We start from the raw sequence: 21,555 nt of genomic DNA, 5'->3' as shown, positions 1-21,555 counted from the left end.
AAACAAGTCTCTCGGGGAAGGCTTTTTCTTTGAGTAAGCAACTCTCCATCAGACTTGGTTCCTGCCCAAGCCTCGTGTAGAAAAAAAACAATGTGGGATTTGGGGGTAGGGATGGGAGGAACTTCTCTGAAAGATGTCCCCGGACAACCAGCACGACTGCAAGTCTGGGAACAGAGTGATCCTGCCTCGGAGACAACCTTATTGCTCCTGCAGGACGGGACAGCAGTCGTTCCAGTCACCCTTTGACTTTGGTTTGGATGTGGCAGGGCTGCTGACTCACAGCACCGCCGAGGGTTCCTGCGTCGAAGTCCTGTCTAACCACGCCGCAAAATGAAGTTTTTTCTGGCTGCCTGCACAGCTCGGCTGTCTCCAATTCACATCGCTTGTCCCCATTCTGAAACAGGAAGCCCCAAGCCGCTCTCAGCTGTATTTATGCAATCCTTTGGTCGAACTCCACGCCTACGTTTTTTGCTTCGGGCTGAGCATCGGAAGGAGCTCGAGATGCATTCTTCCTACTCCCTGTCTGAGTGCAGAGAGCCAAGATACACTTTCACGGTGTCCTTGCTGGGCTGCTTGCTCTCGTCAGCTTTCTTTGTTTTTGTCCTCTTCACTCTAATAAGAATAACAATTTAAAAAAGAGGTATTTTTCCTTAATAATGCGTAGCTCGCAACAGCTTTGCTCTTTCTTTCTTTTTTTAAAAAAATTAGTTTATTTATACATTGTTTAACACAGATATACAATATGCAATATCCAATATACAGATATACAATAAGTGTTCCAACTGCAAATCATAATAAAAACTTTGCCAAAAAGAAACCGTTAGTACAGCTTTGCTCTTTCTACGAATTCAGGAAGGCTACGGGAGGATCTGCCTTTGTAAATGGCAAGCCTGCTTATTGTCTTGGCAAACACCTACGGCTTGCCCAGTATGGGTAGGATCAAGCAGCCGCCGTCTGCACTGGGGGAATTGGATTTTACGAAAGAATGACTTGTGCAGGGCTTTAGATCCAAATCCAAAGGACAGGGTGGAATTTTATCCAGATGTTACAACCCACAACGCACGTTGTCTTCACATCCTTCCCAACTGAAAGACAATGTTTTCAAGAAAATAAATTTTTAAAAAAATAACAAGATAAATACATATGTGCCCAGAGAGGGATTCTAGACTTTTCGGCTTGCACAAATTGTACGCCATTTTCATTAATGCAGCGGACGCCAAACTATAGCAGATGAACATAGCGCACCATTATCAGTCCTGTGATTTAATATTAGAGAGAAACCCACCCACCTCCCAAGTCCACACTGGAAACGATTCTGGGGGAATGACGGTGAAGAACATCTTCTGGATGCTGACGGCAGCAGAGCATGGGTAGCCAAAACATCTTCCAGATGTTTTAGACAACAACTCCCTTCAGTGCCAGTATGACCAAAGGGAGATGTAGTCCACAACATCTAGAGGGCAGGACGTTGGTAATACTGGATCAAGGAATGTTGTTTGGGAAATACATTTCCCATGTTTCCTTGCAGACTTGATACTGGCTGTTGTATATCTTTGTGGCACTTTCCTGGACTATGGAAGCCCTTCTATGAGCTACTATATCCAGGTAAGATTGGGGCCAAGAACAGGTGAGAGGGGTGGTTCTGGGAGTCCTAGGGACTGGTCCATTTCATTTATGGATTCCAGAGAGGGAGAGCCTGAAAAATTGGGGCATGGAAGGCGACAGACCCATAAAATTTGATGGCCAAACATCCATATTTTCACAATTTGCCACATTACTTGGGGTTCGTGCCAATGCTTACCCATTTTAGATTTTCTGTTACGCTGGTGTACACCCTTAATTTAAATACCATGCATGTTTCTTGTTTTCTCTGCCTCGGTTTTGTATTGATATGAGTTTTAGGTGATCGTAAATCGACTTGTTGATTTTCGGAGCAGGGTGAAAATCTTTCAGAAAAAACATTTAGCAGAGGTATGGAAGTGCTGTGATGCCAACACTGAATTCCTGTGCCCCTATGGGTTGGTTCATTCATTTCAATGGAGGTATATTCACATATGCTTTCCTTTACATCCAGGGACCTGCAGCCTCCAATTGAACAGATGAGGCTGGGCAGCCCATAAACTACTTAGTCAGCCCTCTGGAAACAGACAAACTTGAAGCAAAAGAACTGAGAATCAACTGGATTTCCATCCTACTTCTCCGCTGGCCATATTCTCTTCACTGTCAGATGCGTCCCTATTGTTGTGTGGAGCAAAACCTTTTGAAAAAGTCCCACCCTGCCTGACACCGGGGTCTTTGGGCCCTGGAGCCTAGCCTGGCATTGCCCACCGCATCCTTAGCCCACTTGCTGAATGACCACCTGGCCAGTGCTCACTCACTCATTACTGGTAAGCAAACAGAGGGAGGCAGGCATGGGGCAATCCCAGCCTGGCCCTCCTCTCTGCAGGCGTTTTGGGGGGGGGATTCGCCTCCCCCAAGAGCTGTGTCGGCTGACCAGGCTTCTCCCTGTTTGGGCGGGCAGGCAGTCCAGAGCGGCCCCACCTGGCTGTGGTGGCAAGGGCTGGGCTGGTACGGCAGGCTCCATTCGCCCTCCGTGCTCCACGCACGCCCCGGGTGCCAACAAACACCGCCACACCACTGCCTCCAAGTGACTTACTAAGCACGCGGCTTCCTGCAGCCCAACCGTGTCCTCGCCTCTCCAGACTGATGTGCCCATGGCTATAGTCGTTCCCCGGCTATCTGGGGAAATACATAGTTAAGGAGCTGGCTGATCTTCCAGGAGGCAAAAGGAGGAAGATGAAAATATGATTTGATATGATATCAAATGCCTTTCCCTAGCGCACGCCACTGGCACAGATGAACTTTAAACAGGCTAGGCTGTTAACCGCAGGCGGAACGAAGAGGGCAGTGTCTTGGATTTTGCCAGGAAATCTCAGCTTTAAGGCTAAGTTAAAGTGGGGGGTAAGTCCTCTGTGCAAAGGCCACAGCATAATGAAGGCTGAAGTTCGACTAACGCTAATATTTGCGGTTGGCGTAAAGAGCACGGAGGAGAAAAGGAATGTTCCTTGGCCCAGTGCTTGCTTAAGCATAAAGGACCCTCAGCTGCTTTCGAAACGAGCAGAGAAAGCACCCAAATTTTATTCTATACCTTGGGAACTGATTCAATTCCCAAGCAGTGCAAGCTCTGGGAATGCAAGGGAAGGATCAAAGGAACATTGACCCGCCAACTGGTAACTTACGAAGGGGAACAAGCACCTTTTCCCTGCCCACCCAATTCATTTGGGCACAGGGTTTCATTTTGGCCTGTTGCAAAATGAATTTCTACTTTTAGTTCTGAATAAATGCATCATATGTATTGCTACATGTTAGACAGAGGGAACTCTCAGATGGCTTAGGAAGCATATACATTTCCAGAAAGAAAGAAAGAAAAAACAGCAAGGGGGTAGAATACCTCTCATTGCACCCCAAAACCTGAAGTGGGCTAAGGGCTGCTCCCATATACCTGGCAGCAAAAAGAAGCTATAGGTCAATTCTGTGTCCCGGGCAGCTGTGTACCAGCTCCATCTGGTATGCAGATAAAATACAAAACCGTGTATATCTCTGGATATTACTGTATTAATTATAGAACTAAACTAACAATATCATCATACAAAAAGTATACATAGATATTTCCTCAAGAGGCAAAGCCTATATATGCTTTAAAACACCAAAGTGCTGATTCAAAGTGCAATACACCATGTGCAATATAATGTTAAAGATGGTTATGCAAAAGTCTATAAGACATATGGGTCTAACTTCCCAATATTGGAGAAGGTTATACAAAGTCATTCAGACGTGTGGGGATGGGTGGCCAGCTTCAAATCTTCCCGTTTCACCAGCAGTTTCGTCAAGATCTGGAATTTATCATCAAATCAGAACTAGGATATTAAACATAGCTAAGCTATTCAAAGTGACTCAGACTCCCATCATTCCAATATAGCTCATCCGGTATGAAGGCTGAGAACCTACCTGCCCATAGACTGTCTCGCCAGAGTGGTGCATGCAGGGCCATCTTACCCATAGGCGCTAGGGGTGCGGGGACACCCAGATGCTGGGCTCTCAGGGGCACCAGGCCGAGAGTCCGGGGCCTGAGAGTCGAGTCCGGGGAAGAGCCCGCCTGTCGGTCGGAGCGCCGCAGTGGGCTCTTCTGCTGCAGGTGGCTCTACGCCACGAGTTCGGGGGCGGCCGAGCCAGAGAGATGCTGAGGCAGCCAGCTGGATCCACCCTCCTGCGCGCCTGGGGCTGGGCAACCGGGAGGAGTGGGTGCTGGGCGGATCTTTGCACTCCGGAGCCGCATACGCTTAAGACAGCCCCAGGTGCATACTCTAGTTATCTCCTGCTTGGACGACTGCAACGTGGGGCTACCTTTGAAGGTGACCCAGAAACTGCAACTAATCCAGAATGTGGCAGCTAGACTGGTGTCTGGACCGCCACCCTGACCACCTAAGACTCAACTCTCCCCATGATCAATTAACTGCGAGAGAAAGTTGGAAGGGTAGGAATGAAAAACAGTCCCTTCTCACCCACCCTGTGTGGGTTCCAGTTGTTCGTCTTTGCTGTTTATTTGTAGGAAGTTGCTTTTATTAAAATTCATGCGTATGCATGAATGACGTGGGGAATTTGGGGGCTGTGCTGCAGCCTTGGCATTATCAGGTTTCCTATTCCCATCTTAAACATGTATGTGGTGTGTGTGTGAGAGCAGGGGAGCGCACTCACATCTTTTTCAGGGCGTCTTGCTTTTCCTGCTGAGTCAGGGAAGTTGCCGCAGGTTCTCCGAAATATTCAGATGTCCCAGGAGGAAGAGTCTCTTCCTAATCCAAAAGGTAATGCAAACTTTCAAATGGTGAACCATCAGCACCACAGTTATAAAAACATTACAATATACATGTATTCTTTATACATTTCACTAATTTTACAATCATTTTGATATTTCAGAACTTGACTTCCTTCCCCTTCTTTCTGCGGTTCCTTAAATTTATTTTTAATATCTTCTCCATATCCAAATTAACTTAATTTGCTCATTTATTCATCTTCTTTAAATATATACTCTTATGAAACTGCAGGTTATTGCAATAATCCTGCCAATGTTCTTATCTGTTTACAATTTATCTGTAAATATTCAATAAACCATTTCCATTCTTTTATAAAAAGTTTGTTATCTTGATTTCTATATTTTCCGGTACGTTTTGCCATTGCTGCATATTCCATAAGTTTTTGTATCCACTCTTCCTTTGCTGGAACTTCTGCTTCTTTCCATTTTGGGGCAAGTAACATTGTTGCCGCTGTAGCAGCATACTTTAATAAGTTTCTGTACAGTTTCGGTAGATCTGCCCCTATAATTCCCCAAAGAAAAGCTTCTGTTGTTTTTTTTTTTTAAAAAAAAACAAAGGTTATTTTAAACATCCTTTTCATTTCATTATACAGTGGTGCCTCGCAAGACGAAATTAATTTGTTCCGTGAGTCGTTTCGTATTGCGAAAAATTCGTCTTGCGAAGCACGGTTTCCCATAGGAATGCATTGAAATTTAATTCCCATAGGAATGCATTGAAATTTTCGTCTTGCGAAGCACGACCATAGAAAAATTTGTCTTGCGAGTCACCTAAAAAAATTGCAAAACCCTTTCGTCTAGAGAGTTTTTCGTTGTGCGAGGCATTCGTCTTGCGAGGTACCACTGTATATCATTTCCCAGTAAGCCTTAACCTTACTACAAGACCACCACATATGATAAAAAGAACCTTCTTTCCCTTTACATTTCCAACACTTATTTGATTTAGATCAGGCATCCCCAAACTCGGCTCTCCAGATGTTTTTAGGACTACAACTCCCATCATCCCTAGCTAACAGTACCAGTGGTCAGGGATGATGGGAATTGTAGTCCCAAAACATCTGGAGGGCCGAGTTGGGGGGTGCCTGATTTAGATTAAGGTTACCAGGCGTCCCCGTTTCCCGGGGACAGTCCCTGGATTTATAAATCAGTCCCCTGACAAAATCCATCTATTTAGTAGGAAGTTGAAAAGTGTCCCCGGATTCATTGAAAAAAATCTGGTAACCTTAATTTAGATTTATACATTTTTGCCGGTTTACTTGTTTCACTCATCCCCCCCCCCCCCCAGTTTATACATGTATTCTTTATTATCTCTTCCACCTCTCCAGAAGAAAAGGGACACCAGATTGCACTAAACCAAGGGCAGTCTTTCTTGCAATTATCTCCTGCTACACATACTAGGGACGCGGGTGGCGCTGTGGGTTAAATCACAGAGCCTAGGGCTTGCTGATCAGAAGGTCGGCGGTTCGAATCCCCGCGACAGGGTGAGCTCCTGTTGCTCAGTCCCTGCTCCTGCCACCTAGCAGTTCGAAAGCATGTCAAAGTGCAAGTAGATAAATAGGTACCGCTCCGGCAGGAAGGTAAATGGCGCTGCTCTGGTTCGCCAGAAGCGGCTTAGTCATGCTGGCCACATGACCCGGAAGCTGTACTCCCTCAGCCAGTAACGCGAGATGAGCGCGCAACCCCAGAGTCGGACAAGACTGGACCTAATGGTCAGGGGTCCCTTTACCTTTTTACACATTTTTTACCTTTTTACCACTGGACTGACCCACAAACAAACAAAGCCAATGAGCTGGATCCCAAGCCATCTGAAGAAATTGCTGGCAAATATTTGATGTCTCTGTGATCCGAACTGTGACAGATGCCAGGAGTCTGTGTAGCAGACAACAGCAGCTTGCTTTGTCACTTGTTATTGAAGAGTTAATGGAACCGTGTCTATTCCATTATACTCTGAAGGATTCCTATGATTTCACATATTAACTGCATGGGATAAAGAGACTTGCAAAACTCTTGTCTATCCTTCGATCATAGTCAGCTTTGCTAGTGACTTTAATTTTGAATTATGTTTTTGAATTATGGTGCTGGAGGAGACTCTTGAGAGTCCCATGGACTGCAAGAAGATAAAATCTATCCATTCTGAAAGAAATCAGCCCTCACTGGAAGGACAGAACCTGAAGCTGAGGCTCCAATACTTTGGCCACCTCATGAGAAGAGAAGACTCCATGGAAAAGACCCTGATGTTGGGAAAGATGGAGGGCACAAGGAGAAGGGGATGACAGAGGATGAGATGGTTGGACAGTGTTCTCGAAGCTACCAACATGAGTCTGACCAAACTGCGGGAGGCAGTGGAAGACAGGAGTGCCTGGCGTGCTCTGGTCCATGGGATCACGAAGAGTCGGACATGACTAAATGACTAAACAACAACAACAACAACAACAACAACAATATGACTTTAATAAATACATATGTTCGTACATGCACAAAGAACCGTGATTGTTCTCTTCATTATTAAAACCTAAATATGAACAGGATGAGAAATTTTATTTATGTATCCCCCCCACACTGCTCCTGTAAAAGTCACCCTCCCCACTGCAACGCTTCTGAATACTTGAAAGTAGACCATCTAGCCGAGGCGAAAAGTAGACCATCTAGCCGAGGCACCTATCCAATCAAAAATTGGAGGTCTCGATCCTCTGAGGATCATTGAAGCGAAACGTGCCACGCTTCTCCCATGTCACATAACGTTGTCCCTTGGTGACGCGAGGAAGTGTCTCGCAAGGCCAGATTCATACATGCCATTTAACTTGTGGCCTAAACCTGCTTTGCAGTTTAGCTGCGGGGAAAGTGTTGCCGAGTGGAATAGATTGAACTCTTTGACATTTGATTTGCTTTACAGTATTTGTCCGTGTAGAGGGCCGAAAAGGGTTAAAGTTTGAAAAATAACAAGGGAAAAATGATGTATATGTGAAACACTTCTCAACATGCCCAATAAGTATAGTAGATTTTCCCCTCAGAGCCACACCCTGTAAGTGCTATATTTTGAGAACTGAACAATTAACATAAGGAATATGAGTCATTCTTTGAACGACTGTGTGGGAACCAGAGAGCCTCTTGCTTTTAGGAGGAATGTTAAGTTGCCTGAGGCTGGAATAGCACCAGATTTTTCTTTCCTTTTTTTTTTAAGGAACAAAAAGTGGACACTTCATATATCTTAAATATTAATGGTGATACCTGCTTTAATAATTAGTTAATGAGTTGCAGGAAGGGGGACTGCCAGGCAAGGAGGGATGAGGAGCCTGTTTTGAGAATGCTGTTGTTTATTTCCTGTAGGAATGCCAAAGCTTGTGAATGAAAAAGGGAAGATTAAATCTGTTCTCATCCTGTCCGGGAATCCCAAATTCTTTTAAGTCAGTAAAATAAAGAAAAACATCACAGGCAGAAAGAATGACTGCAGAGGTTAGACACTAAATGGGTATTTTAAATTGTAAAACAGAAAATTTAATAATAATAATAATAATAATAATAATAATAATAATAATAATAAAGTGTTGCCATGAGAGCGAAAAGGGGATGCAGAAAAGGATGGCCAAATATTCAACGGAACTCAGGCACATTTTTCACAGAAAAGTCATTTCCCCAATGAAAATAAGGACATCCTATTCCATTATTATTATTATTATTATTATTATTATTATTATTATTATTATTATACCCCGCCCATCTAACTGCGTTGCCCCAGCCACTCTGGGTATATACAAAAACATAATAAAACATTAAAAACGTCCCTATACAAGGCTGTCTTCAGATGTCTTCTAAAGGTTGTATAGTTATCTACTTGGCTTCAACATTTATCCAATGAAAATATGGACATCCTAAGGAAATGCAGGACATTCCCGGATGGCTTCTGTAAATCCAAGATGGTACCTGGAAAACAGGGACACTTGGCAGGTCTGAAATCACCACCCATACTACTAGAGTTTGGGGAAACCTGCTAAAACTGACTGGCAGAATATTCAAGACAGACAAAAGGAAGGACCTCTCCACACAGGACAGAATTAACTTATGGAATTCACTGCCACAAGATGTGGGGGTGGCCACCAGCTTCGAAGGCTTTGAGAAATTCACAGAAAAAATCATAGGGACAGAACTACCCAAACTGTATAGAAATTTATTCATGTATGTATGTATGGGACTTCAGCGGCAAGAACGTTACTTGCCCCAAAATGGAAAGAAGCAGAAGTCCCAGCGAAAGAAGAATGGATACAAAAACTTATGGAATATGCAGAAATGGCGAAACTTGCCAGAAAAAATAAGAAAGCAAGATCACAAACTTTTAAATAAAAGAACGGTTTATTGAATATTTACAAATAAACTGTAAACAGATAAGAAAATTGGCAGGGCTGTTGTAATAACCTGCCGTTTTATATGAGTATATATTTAAAGTAGATGAATAAATGAGTAAATTGAGTTATTTGGGATATGCAGAAAATAATAATAATACTAACAACAACAACAACAACCCAGAAAGAGGGGGAAGGAAGTAGAGTTTTGAAATGTTAAGATGATTGTAAAATTACTGAAATGTATAAAACTGAAAAACATAAATAAAATAATGTGTTTGGGGGGTGGGAATCATAGAAATGAGAGCAACCAACCATTTGTAATCTACATCAACTAAATGGATCCCTCCTAGTTTCCTGCTAATGCATCTTGAGGAAGTGGAGAATTCTCTCTGTCAAAAGCTTACGCCATAGTCAAGGTGCCTTCAAGATGCCAAGACTCATTTTGTTGTTCTTCCCCCCTACTGCTGACTCCTGCTTCCCCAAGATTGCACCATTTTGAGTTCTAGCACAAATACTCCACCTTCCAAGAAGGAATTCACAAGGAAACTGAAAATTATTATTCTCAAGACCTGGGAAAGGCCCTTGTCAATTCTCGTGCCTTGCACTCACCTGAGGGATAGCCAAGGTGGTGCCCTCTTTATAACGCTTGAGGGGAAAGGAAGGGGCTGGCTCCCTGACTACTTTGCACATTGCTTCTCTGAGGACTTCTCAGTTTCGGCTGACTTCCTTTGGAACTAAACTCTTCACCTCTGGGTACTGGAATGTACATCAGCCATATTTTAAAGGAAAGGGAGAGGAGGAGAGGAGGTGAGGAGTACAATGGCATGGTTCTCTTAAACTCCCTCAGGTGCATTATTTTTTTTTTAAAAAATGTGCAGGGGTACTAAAAAACAAAAGAAAGTTCCCACTGTTTGCCAAAAACAAGCTGGTTCGACAGCTAGGTACTAGTTTACCTGACTGGATTTTTTACTGTGGAATACAGAGCATTTCTTGCACTGCCTTACAAAAGAGAATTGGTGGCCACATGCAAATAGCTACAGTGGTACCTTGGGTTACAGATGCTTCAGGTTACAGACGCTTCAGGTTACAGACTCCGCTAATAGTACCTCAGGTTAAGAACTTTGATTCAGGATGAGAACAGAAATCGCACGGCGGCAGCAGGAGGCCCCATTAGCTAAAGTGGTACCTCAGGTTAAGAACAGTTTCAGCTTAAGAACGGACCTCCAGAACGAATTAAGTTCTTAACCCAAGGTACCACTGTAGTGCATTTATATGCTTAAAGACAAATGCTTAATACTGTTGTTGTTGTTGTTGTTCAGTCGTTCAGTCGTGTCCGACTCTTCGTGACCCCATGGACCAGAGCACGCCAGGCACGCCTATCCTTCACTGCCTCCCGCAGTTTGGCCAAACTCATGTTAGTAGATTCGAGAACACTGTCCAACCATCTCATCCTCTGTCGTCCGCTTCTCCTTGTGCCCTCCATCTTTCCCAACATCAGGGTCTTTTCTAGGGAGTCTTCTCTTCTCAATACTGTTACTCCAAGGCTAAGATGTTAATTGAGGCATGCATTGCTTCCGATTGCACACCGTGTCACGTGACTATAGACGGTGGATTCAGAGAATATTTGCAGAGAATGGATCTATTGTTCAGCGATAACACAAAGGCGTGGAAAGGTCAGTGGTTTTATAGTCAAGACAACATTCGCTTAATAACATGCAAAGGAAACTGAAGCCAAGACGGTCTTTGGAGTTTCACTTCTTTCTGGTTGTTTTAACGCTATAACAATGCTGTTACCATCTCTATTTTCCTACTTTAAAGCAAGCGTGCGAAGACTACGGTTATGGAGGAGTGAAGACGAAGCTTTTGCATTTCTGACTCGGGAATCTTGAAAGCCTATTTTATCATTTGGCTGAAAGAAACACAGGAGGAAATCAATAGCAAATCAATAAAATATTTCAAGAAGAAGAAAGAAAGTGGAAATGTAAAAAAAAAATAATACTACAGGGGAAAACGATCATGGGTTTCCAAATACAGAAGTACCTTGGAAGCCAAATTGAAGCTCTTGCAGGCAATCAAAAAAAGAATGTTTGCAAACCAGAACACTCATTTCCGGGTATGTGGCGTTCGGGACCCAAAACATTCGACTCGCAAGTCGTTCGTTAACCAAGGTACGACTGTATCAAAGTTTTGTTGGATATCAAAATAAAGGAACACCCAGATGAACTATACACAGCAGCAGGGCATTAGTAGGGGAGAGCTGACAGAGGGAGAGAAATGTGTTAATATATATTATTAAGAAGGCTGATCGCCGAAGAATTGATGCTTTTGAATTATGGTGCTGGAGGAGACTCTTGAGAGTCCCATGGACTGCAAAGAGATCAAACTTATCCATCCTTAAAGAAATCAGCCCTGAGTGCTCACTAGAAGGACAGATCCTGAAGTTGAGGCTCCAGTACTTTGGCCACCTCATGAGAAGCGAAGACTCCCTGGAAAAGACCCTGATGTTGGGAAAGATGGAGGGCACAAGGAGAAGGGGATGACAGAGGACGAGATGGTTGGACAGTGTTCTCGAAGCGACTAGCATGAGTTTGGCCAAACTGCGGGAGGCAGTGAAGGATAGGCATGCCTGGCATGCTCTGGTCCATGGGGTCACGAAGAGTCGGACACAACTGAATGACTGAACAACATACACACACACAACAATGAAAACAATTTATTCCTCTTCTTTCCGATTCCCCCCCCCCCACTTGCAAGTCCCAACCTTCCCCCACCCCTTATTCCCTTGAGTGAGCTGCAAAAGTAGAATGTGCCCATTTGGGAAGGAAGAGGGAGAACTGGTGGGGGACTAAGGCAGGCTTTGCCAACATGGTGCCCTCCAGATGTTTTGGGCTGCAATTCCCATCAGCTCCAGCCAGCCTTGGGAGCCCCAGTGCAAAACAGGTGGAGGGCACCTGGTTGCCGAAGGCTGCATTAAGCATCCCTCTGGCTCATTCTCCCTTCCACGGAGCACACTTTCTGCCAACTCACCTTTGCAAATATCCCTAATATCCCAAACGGTTGCTGGAAATAAATATCCTTATTTTTACAAAGGGTAAATTCCAAAAGAGCAATAGAAGTGGCTGTTTGCTGATCTAATTATGGCAGCATGGACAATAACTGTTGATGACTTCAAAGGCCAATAGCACTTATCCTTAGAATCATAGAATCATAGAGTTGGAAGAAACCACAAGGGCCATCCAGTCCAACCCCCTGCCAAGCAGGAAACACCATCAAAGCATTCCTGACAGATGGCTGTCAAGCCTCTGCTTAAAGACCTCCAAAGGAGGAAACTCCACCACACTCCTTGGTAGCAAATTCCACTGTCGAACAGCTCTCACTGTCAGGAAGTTCTTCCTAATGTTTAGGTGGAATCTTCTTTCTTGTAGTTTGAATCCATTGCTCCATGTCCGCTTCTCTGGAGCAGCAGAAAACAACCTTTCTCCCTCCTCTATATGACATCCTTTTATATACTTGAACATGGCTATCAGATCACCCCTTAACCTTCTCTTCTCCAGGCTAAACATACCCAGCTCCCTAAGCCATTCCTCATAAGGCATTGTTTCCAGGCCTTTGACCATTTTGATTGCCCTCTTCTGGACACGTTCCAGCTTGTCAGTATCCTTCTTGAACTGTGGTGCCCAGAACTGGACACAGTATTCCAGGTGAGGTCTGACCAGAGCAGAATATAGTGGTACTATTACTTCCCTTGATCTAGACACTATTCTCCTATTGATGCAGCCCAGAATTGCATTGGCTTTTTTAGCTGCTGCATCACACTGTTGACTCATGTCAAGTTTGTGGTCTACCAAGACTCCTAGATCCTTTTCACATGTACTGCTCTCAAGCCAGGTGTCACCCATCCTGTATCTGTGCCTTTCATTTTTTTTTTGCCCAAGTGTAGTACTTTACATTTCTCCTTGTTAAAATTCATCTTGTTTGCTTTGGCCCAGTTGTCTAATCTGTTAAGGTCATTTTGACCTTGGTCTTGCCATTTATAGTTGGATTAGGGAGGCTCATCTGACAGTATCAACTCGCCCTCTCTCACACTTTCATCCCAGCCAATAATCATGTGGTCATCATCCTGGCTGCTTCCTTTCAGAAGAAGATTGCAACAGATGCCAGGTTGAAAATTGTTTGTCTGCCCAGAGATGGAAAGAATATAAAGTCCTGACCAGAGAAGAATGGCAGATTAAGTTGATGGATTATGCCGAAATGGCAAAAATGACCGGAAGAATCAGAAATCGGGAAGAAAGACCAAAAATTTAATAAAGAATGGGGATTTTTAAAAATATAATTTATCTTAAAAACCACAGTAAATAGTTAAAATTGTTAGCAGGGTGGGAATAACACTTATAGTTTAATGGTGAATTTTGGATATAATGGAGATGTAAAAGATGTGGATTATTATAAAATATGCAAGAGGAAATGATTAATAATAAGACCCACAAAGGGGAGGAGGGGAGTCCAGGAGAGTTTATGTAATCTTGTCTTTATGTTGTATGTTGGATATGTGATTATAAAACTGTAATTGGGAAAAAAAACCCACAAATAAATTTAAAAAGGAAAAAGAAATTGTTGTTCAAGAGGCGAGCTCAGTTTTTATTGACAGGGAAATCAAAAACAAATCAGCACACTGTATTAATGCATAACTAGAATGCAAAGGTGAATAGGGTTTTTATCAGTACTTTGGTATAAATGCATATTTAATTGAAGAAAATGAACCTTGCCCCTACTTCAATGTCCTTCCCCTTTGTTTATTTTTCTTCTGGCTTAGATTCAGCTACCCACTGTTGGAAAGGAAGCAGGTCTGCTAAGATGTGTTCTCCCAGCAAAGCTTCAAAAATCATGGCACCAATTTCCAAAAAGTTAGAAGCCAATAGGCGTAAGGCAAATTTTCATGATTTTATTTTTGTTCTAGTACAACAAGCTCCTCACCAGCTCACCCCCCCCCCCCCGCTTCTATCTCATTGTATAAAATCACTCCAAGTAAGCTTATGTACATTTTGCGCAGTTGCAAACAGAAGGAAGGAATGTCCTTCTGGACAGTTAGCAATTCAGCAAGGTATAAAACATTATTTTCAATAGGCAATAAAATGTAATCAAATATTTAGAAAGCAAAATAGGCATCAAATTTTCCAAGACACGGGGTAGAAGAGGGACAACGAAAAGACTTTAGGAAATAAAAGCATGACGGCTGACGTAAACTTACAAGCTCTTAGCTTGAAGTGACAGAATTCAGTGATTCTACAGCCGGTGAGTATCTGCCTTAGTTTTGCACATTTCATTGTTGGGTGGTCATATGCTCTTTCCGTGTGTGTGTGTGTGTGTGTGTGTGTGTGTGTCTTTCTCTTAAAAAGCATCTTAAATGACAACAGACAAAAATGACTTCTGAAAGAACCTCAAACAGCTGTCTATATATTTATTCGTTCACAGCCAAGAAGACATCAGTGTGGGAATACGTTTTTAAGGTGCTCCTGCACCTGTTTGCTTTAAGGTAACCCTCCGCGCATCGCATGGAGGGCAGAGGATCCGGCAGAAGGTTTGCTTCCAGGATCCCTCCGCGCTTGGGGCAAAGCACGCCAAGACAAGCCTTGTTAACGGTCAGTTAAGAGTTTCCCGCCCAGAAACTCACATAGAGACAACGTTGTGATTGGTTATTGTCAATGTTATGACGATGTTTAACTTCCTAATAAATAGCCCCTGCTCTTTGTAGTGGTGTGGAGAGTGCGCGAGACAAGCTAAGAAAGAACCTCAGTGCGAGACAAGCCAGAGAGAAACCGAAAGAGAAACCAAGCCGCACAGAGCAGTGGAGCACTTCTTCACCATTGACTGGAGTCTCTTAGTCTTTATTTCATTTTATTTCAAAAGTTTATTTGGCCTTCTTAGTTTTGGCCGCTTCTTTAGCTTTGCCTATCTTTCCTATCCGGAAACCTCCGGAACCTTCAGAAACCTTCAGAACTCCAACAACAATCTCACGACCTTCAGGTTCATAACCAGCGGACCCTTTCACGGCCAGTGGGAGCAGGAACTCCAGGAATTACTGGTCGTCCCAGCAGTTGGCTATCCCCACACATCAGTGTCTGGCCGCTCCAAATCAATTATTTCATCAGCAGACTGTTACGTCTGTTACGTGCAAAAATCGTTTCATCTGCAGACCACCCAACAATGAAATGTGGAAAACTAAGGCAGAATTCTGATTTTGTGAGGATTGCTTTTCACTCTGTACTACCTTGGCATCTTTGAAAAACAACCAAGGGACTTGGTGATATATATATATATATTATATATATTGCAAAATCTACGGCTTATCTTTGTAAATCGGTCTACGCTAAAAGACACTTCCCTTTCTGGTGTCCCACCCGTAAAAAGCGACATCAGAATGTATCTGTTGGATAATTCTTCCTGTTTAAGGTACTTGACAACCATTAATCATGGTTATGGACAGTGAAAATGTATCATTGCTCTCTTAGAAGTTCTTTCCTAACCTAAGTCTGGGTGTGCCCTCAAAGTAGCTTTGTTTCATTCAGACTTCCCCGTCTTCCCAAATATCTCCATTATTTCAACACTGTACAAATACAGATCTCTCAGAAAAGCTGGAAATATTTACTGCTTAGCCCTAGGGGCCTCTCAGCTATGTTCTGTGCACAGCTATTTCAAAATATTTGCCATCTTTCACAACTTTATACCAACTCCTTTTATAGGCATGCCCCATTTCCACTTTTTAGCTTTCTCGAGAGCCAGTTTATTCATTCAGCTGGATGGAGGAATAAAGCTTTCCCCAGACCATACCATTTTAGGCTACAAGTGAGGAAGGTGCTGGTTTGAACAATTGGGATGCAAGTGGCGCTGTGGTCTAAACCACTGAGCCTCTTGGCCTTGCTGATCAGAAGGTTGGCTGTTCAAATCCCCACAACAGACTGAGATCCCATTGCTCTGTCCCAGCTCCTGCCAACCTAGCAGTTTGAAAGCACACCAGTGCAAGTAGACAAATAGGTACCGCTGCGGTGGGAAGGTAAACGGCGTTTCCATGCGCTCTGGCTTCCGTCACGGTGTCCCGTTGCGCCAGAAGCGGTTTAGTCATGCTGGTGACATGACCCAGAAAGCTGTCTGTGGACAAACGCCAGCTCCCTTGACCTGAAAGCGAGATGAGCGCTGCAACCCCATAATCGCCTTTGAACGGACTTTACCATCCAGCGGTCCTTTACCTTTATACCTTGTTTGAACAATTGCTTATGATAAAGCTTCCTGAACAATGGCAGGGGGCGGAATGTCTGAAAGTCATCTCAAAACTTTCTCCTATCCAACTACTTTTGAATGTGTAGGTCTTTGCTTAGGTTCTTGAAAAGGGGTGGGGGAGTAGCCCTAGAATCACAGAATCATAGAATTGTACAGTTGGAAGGGACCCCGGAGGTCACTTAATGCAGGAATCTCAGTTAAAGCATCCATGACAGATGGTCATCCAAACTTGGCTTAAGATCCTCCAAGAAAGGAGAGCCCACAACCCCCCGAAGGAAGCCTGTTCCACCTTTGAACAACTCTTACTGTCAGAAATTTATTCCTTGATGTTTAGTCAGAATGTATTTTCTTGTTCATTTGAAGCCATTGGTTTGAGCCCTTTCCACCAAAGAAGAAGAAGAAGAAGAAGAAGAAGAAGAGTAGTAGTAGTAGTAGTAGTAGTAGTAGTTTGGATTTGATATCCTGCTTTATCACTACCCGAAGGAGTCTCAAAGCAGCTAACATTCTCCTTTCCCTTCCTCCCCCTCAACAAACACTCGGTGAGGTGAGTGGGGCTGAGAGACTTCAAAGAAGTGTGACTAGCCCAAGGTCACCCAGCAGCTGCATGTGGAGGAGCGGAGACGCGAACCCGGTTCCCCAGATTACGAGTCCACCGCTCTTAACCACTACACCACACTGGCTCTCAAGAGCTTGTTCCCTCTTCCATGTGACAGCCCTTGAGATACTTGAAGATGGCTCTCACATCTCTTCTCAGTCTCTTTCCCAGGCTAAACATAACCAGCTCCTTCAACCATTCCTCAAAATGTTTAGTTTGCAGACCCATGGTCTCCCTCATCTGCACACGTTCCAGCTTGTCAATGTCCTTCTTCCCTGCAGCCTGAAGTGGTGCAGTCCAAGAAAAAGCTTTGTCCTTTGATGTATGGTAGCTGAATGGATATACTGGTCCCAAATCTGCCCTGAATAGAGGAGTCAGCTCAGAATACATGCAGGCGCAAGCTCAGGATCACTAAGAACCAACAGCTCTCTGTTTCAAGCAGATGCTCAGCATCTGCCAAGCGACAATCAAAAACAAATATGCCTCCATACTGGGAAAATGTAAAAGCTGCATTAAAGGTGTTGCAGTAAGGAACCGTATCCTTTAAAAAGGCGATGCTTGTTTCTGATAACACATCGCCATTCATCTGCCATGCTTTCAGTCAGTGTTTGATGTTCGCATCAGATGGGAAACACTGGCATAAAGTTACAGGTAGGTAGCCGTGTTGGTCTGCCATAGTCAAAACAAAATAAAATAAAAAATTCCTTCCAGTAGCACCTTAGAGACCAACTAAGTTTGTTCTTGGTATGAGCTTTCGTGAGCATGCACACTTCTTCAGATACCTGTGCATGCACATGAAAGCTCATACCAAGAACAAACTTAGTTGGTCTCTAAGGTGTTGGTCTCTAAGGTGGGAGAAAAGCAATGACAAACCTAGACAGCATTTTAAAAAGCAAAGACATCGCCTTGCCGATAAAGGTCCGTATAGTTAAAGCTATGGTTTTCCCAGTAGTAATGTATGGAAGTGAGAGCTGGACCATCAAGAAGGCTGATCGCCGAAGAATTGATGCTTTTGAATTATGGTGCTGGAGGAGACTCTTGAGAGTCCCATGGACTGCAAGAAGATCAAACCTATCCATTCTCAAGGAAATTGCCCCTGAGTGCTCACTAGAAGGACAGATCCTGAAGTTGAGGCTCCAGTACTTTGGCCACCTCATGAGAAGAGAAGACTCCGTGGAAAAGACCCTGATGTTGGGAAAGATGGAGGGCACAAGGAGAAGGGGACGACAGAGAATGAGATGGTTGGACAGTGTTCTCGAAGCTACTAACATGAGTTTGGCCAAACTGCGGGAGGCAGTGAAGGATAGGCGTGCCTGGCGTGCCCTGGTCCATGGCGTCACGAAGAGTCAGACACGACTGAACAACAAAGGTGCTACTGGAAGGAATTTTTTATTTTATTTTGTACTGGCATAAAGATGTCTTTAGGCTTTCACTTTCCCCCCCCAAGATCAAGCTAGCTTCACCTGGTTTTTAAATAATAGCAATTTTATTATTTATAGCCTGCCCATCTGGCTGGGTTGCCCCAGCCACCCTAGCAAAAAATATATTCAAGAACAGGAGGCACCATCTATATTCTGCAAGATGACAGTTTAATATGAATCTTGCCACCATCAGCTGCATAATGCGCTATCAACGGAGAAATATTATTTTTTAAAGCCATGTATTTAAGAATAGAAGAGCAGACGTGGTTCAGATGTACACAAACGTATAATCAAACCTTTCTCCTACACAAGACATTCTAAAGCAGTCTAAACAATGTATAAAAGACCACCTAAGAAGCTGGGAGCAGCGGTATCCAAAAAATCTGGTGGGGCAGGAAGAGGTCTATCCACCATAGTTGGTAGTTCAAAAGACCTTCCAACTGACCCATACTTTTTTAATGAAAGCTGTACTATGCTCTTTCCGTGTGTGTGTGTGTGTGTGTGTGTGTCTTTCTCTTAAAAAGCATCCTAAATGACAACAGACAAAAATGACTTCTGAAAGAACCTCCAACAGCTGTCTATATATTTGTTCAATCACAGCCAAGAAGACATCAGTGTCCGGCTGCTCCAAATCACGGCACAAAATTTACCGGTATTTCATCAGCAGACTGTCCAATGATGTTACGTGCAAAAATCGTTTCATTTGCAGACCGTCCAACAATGAAATGTGCAAAACTAAGGCAGATTCTCACCGGCTTTAGAATCACTGAATGAATGAATGAATGAATGGAAGTTGGAAGTTGAAATAAGGAGGCAACTGCAAAATGGTTGAGCATACATGCATCCCATATGACAAATTCCTTTCCGCTGTGCTCCCATGAAAGATGTGTTGGAAAGGTCCAAGTGTGAAATTGCCCTCTGAATCCAAGGCTTCCTACTGATGCTTCCTACAGTGGTCAGAAGTGGTGAAACCTGCACACACTCATTTTGGGTCAGCCAACCTAAAAAAATAGTGTTAAATCAACTCCCCCTCTGTTTGATTTGGACATGGCTCACAAAGAATGGTTATTTTTTTAAACACACCCAGAAAAAATAATAATTCCATTCTGAAACGCCTTATGATGTTGAGCGTTACAACAAAACAAAACTAGTCCCAGAAGCACTTTTAATTTCTCTCTTGCCAGGCTTTGCTGCCTGCCAGTAGTGCCAAGAACCAAGCGAAAAGCCAAGTTACAAAGTTCATTGCCCAATTCATTAAAAAATTGACTGGTTGCTGTTATCTGTCTTCAACAGTGTGACAGTCGGCATCCCGACAAAAAACCAAAACCTGAACATATAACTTTGAGGGTTGTTTTTTTCAGAATCACAAAACGTACTTCTAATTACTAAACGGATGTTAACTCCAGCTAAAGTTGGGGATGGATGGGTCAAAAAGTCACTACCAGTTTCACCTGTGATCATCCATTCCCCCATTCATCAGCGGGCTGTTGTTTTTTAACGCAAAAATAGCATTTAAATACGTATTTTTCACAATGTATGAACGTCTAACCCTGCCCCCTGTAAACCATGCATTCTTATCCACATTTTTTTGAGCGTTACAAAATTTGAAGAAGTGTGAAATCCAATGGACGACTCTATTTTGCTCTGGACGTTATATTGGAACATGGCAAATAATTAATTCTGCAAGCATCCCTAGCTGCTTGGTATGGATTGCAGAAGCCCTCAAAATTAAAGCATTTAATTTTAATTTTTTAAATATAAAAAACAAGGTTATAATTAAAAAATAAGCTTGTAAAGTTGCTTTATTCTGCACCCTAAGGAACGACCCCGCTTTGCAGAAATGGTCCGCTTCCCAGAAGTTCTCATCCTTTCCCCTGCTTGGTTGGGTGTGTAGCTTGTGATCCCAGAGAACATTTTCTTGACTCCAAGTTCTAAACTACTCGGCCTAAGTATTTTTTGTAACATTTTCCGTTCTCGAGCACGTGCCAAGAATCTGTGAATGGCAAAGGCCAATATAAAAAAGCCACCCACGTTTCTAACCAGCACATGGCAAAATGTGCTATTTCTTAATGCTCTTCAGTACGTCCCGGTGCCACACTCTTACTGACCTGAGGAGGTGGATTGGAGTCAAGTCTTGTGACACAAACCACAAATCGGTCAGGAAACACTCGCAACTCTGCAAAAGAAGGAAGCACAGGGATGTTGTGTGTATCTTTGCACACACACCCCCTCAAACACACACATACCAACAAGCTTAGAAGCCCCTCTCTAAGCCGCTTCATCTGTTAAGTTTTTAAACACGCAGCACTTTTTTTCAACTGGCATCTATGCTAATGGCATTGCTTACTCCTCTTGACAGACAAGAGCACCCAAACTGCGTAAGCGTCGTGGAAATTATGCTGAAGTCGATCGCTAGAATTGGGAAAAAAACAACAACAAAAAACCCCCAAACCACAAGGTTTTGCCACACACAGAGGACAGAAAATAAAATATTACACTTCTATTTCTTTGCATCTTGCCCAATCATTTCTTTTTTCTTTTTCTTTTTGGGAATATGTTTTATTGGGATTTAAAGATCTAATCATCATGCAGCACAGAAGCAAAAAAGAAAGGAGGGGGAAAACTCCGAATTAGGTTTTCTTTTCTTTTTGCTAAAAAATATAACTTTTGTATGCACAGAATTTTGTATGCACAGAAATAGAAAGAAGAGTTTCATCAATAGGGGAGTGGACTTTAAAACAATTACCATATTTTTCGCTCCATAAGACACACTTTTTTCCTCCTAAAAATTAAGGGGAAATATCTGTGCGTCTTATGGAACGAATGGTGGTCCCTGGAGCCGAATTGCCCAGGGGCCAAAAGCAGATAGTGCTTTTTATTTTACAAAGAGAAAAAGGGGTGTTGAAAGGACCCCGCTCAGCAGCTGATCAGCAAGAGATTGGGAGAGAGATAAGAGTCCCGGCTCCCTTTCAGCCCCGCCCTCCATTGTTGAATGTGCTGCAGAGGGAGGTTGTTTGTTTCCCCAGCTACATGTGACTGGCTGATTAGATTATCTGT

General features: G+C 43.3%; 1 protein-coding gene across 2 annotated transcripts in view; it reads right to left on the bottom strand.

Moving 5' to 3' along the window:
• Window positions 1-274: 274 nt before the first annotated feature.
• Window positions 275-21,555, bottom strand: part of SLX4IP (SLX4 interacting protein) — a 78,859-nt gene continuing 57,578 nt past the window's right edge. For both annotated transcript variants that reach the window (XM_033142861.1, XM_033142862.1), the window contains 3 exons: window positions 20,607-20,674; window positions 4,756-4,850; window positions 275-612 (listed from right to left, as the gene is read on the bottom strand). In XM_033142861.1, the coding sequence (XP_032998752.1) occupies window positions 513-612; window positions 4,756-4,850; window positions 20,607-20,674 (263 nt within the window). In that variant the 3' untranslated portion in view covers window positions 275-512. The remainder of the gene's footprint in view (window positions 613-4,755; window positions 4,851-20,606; window positions 20,675-21,555) is intronic.

This window comes from Lacerta agilis, chromosome 3, assembly GCF_009819535.1.
Source record: "Lacerta agilis isolate rLacAgi1 chromosome 3, rLacAgi1.pri, whole genome shotgun sequence".
Classification (NCBI taxonomy): Eukaryota; Metazoa; Chordata; class Lepidosauria; order Squamata; family Lacertidae; genus Lacerta; species Lacerta agilis.
This window is presented reverse-complemented; position numbering and strand designations above follow the sequence as displayed.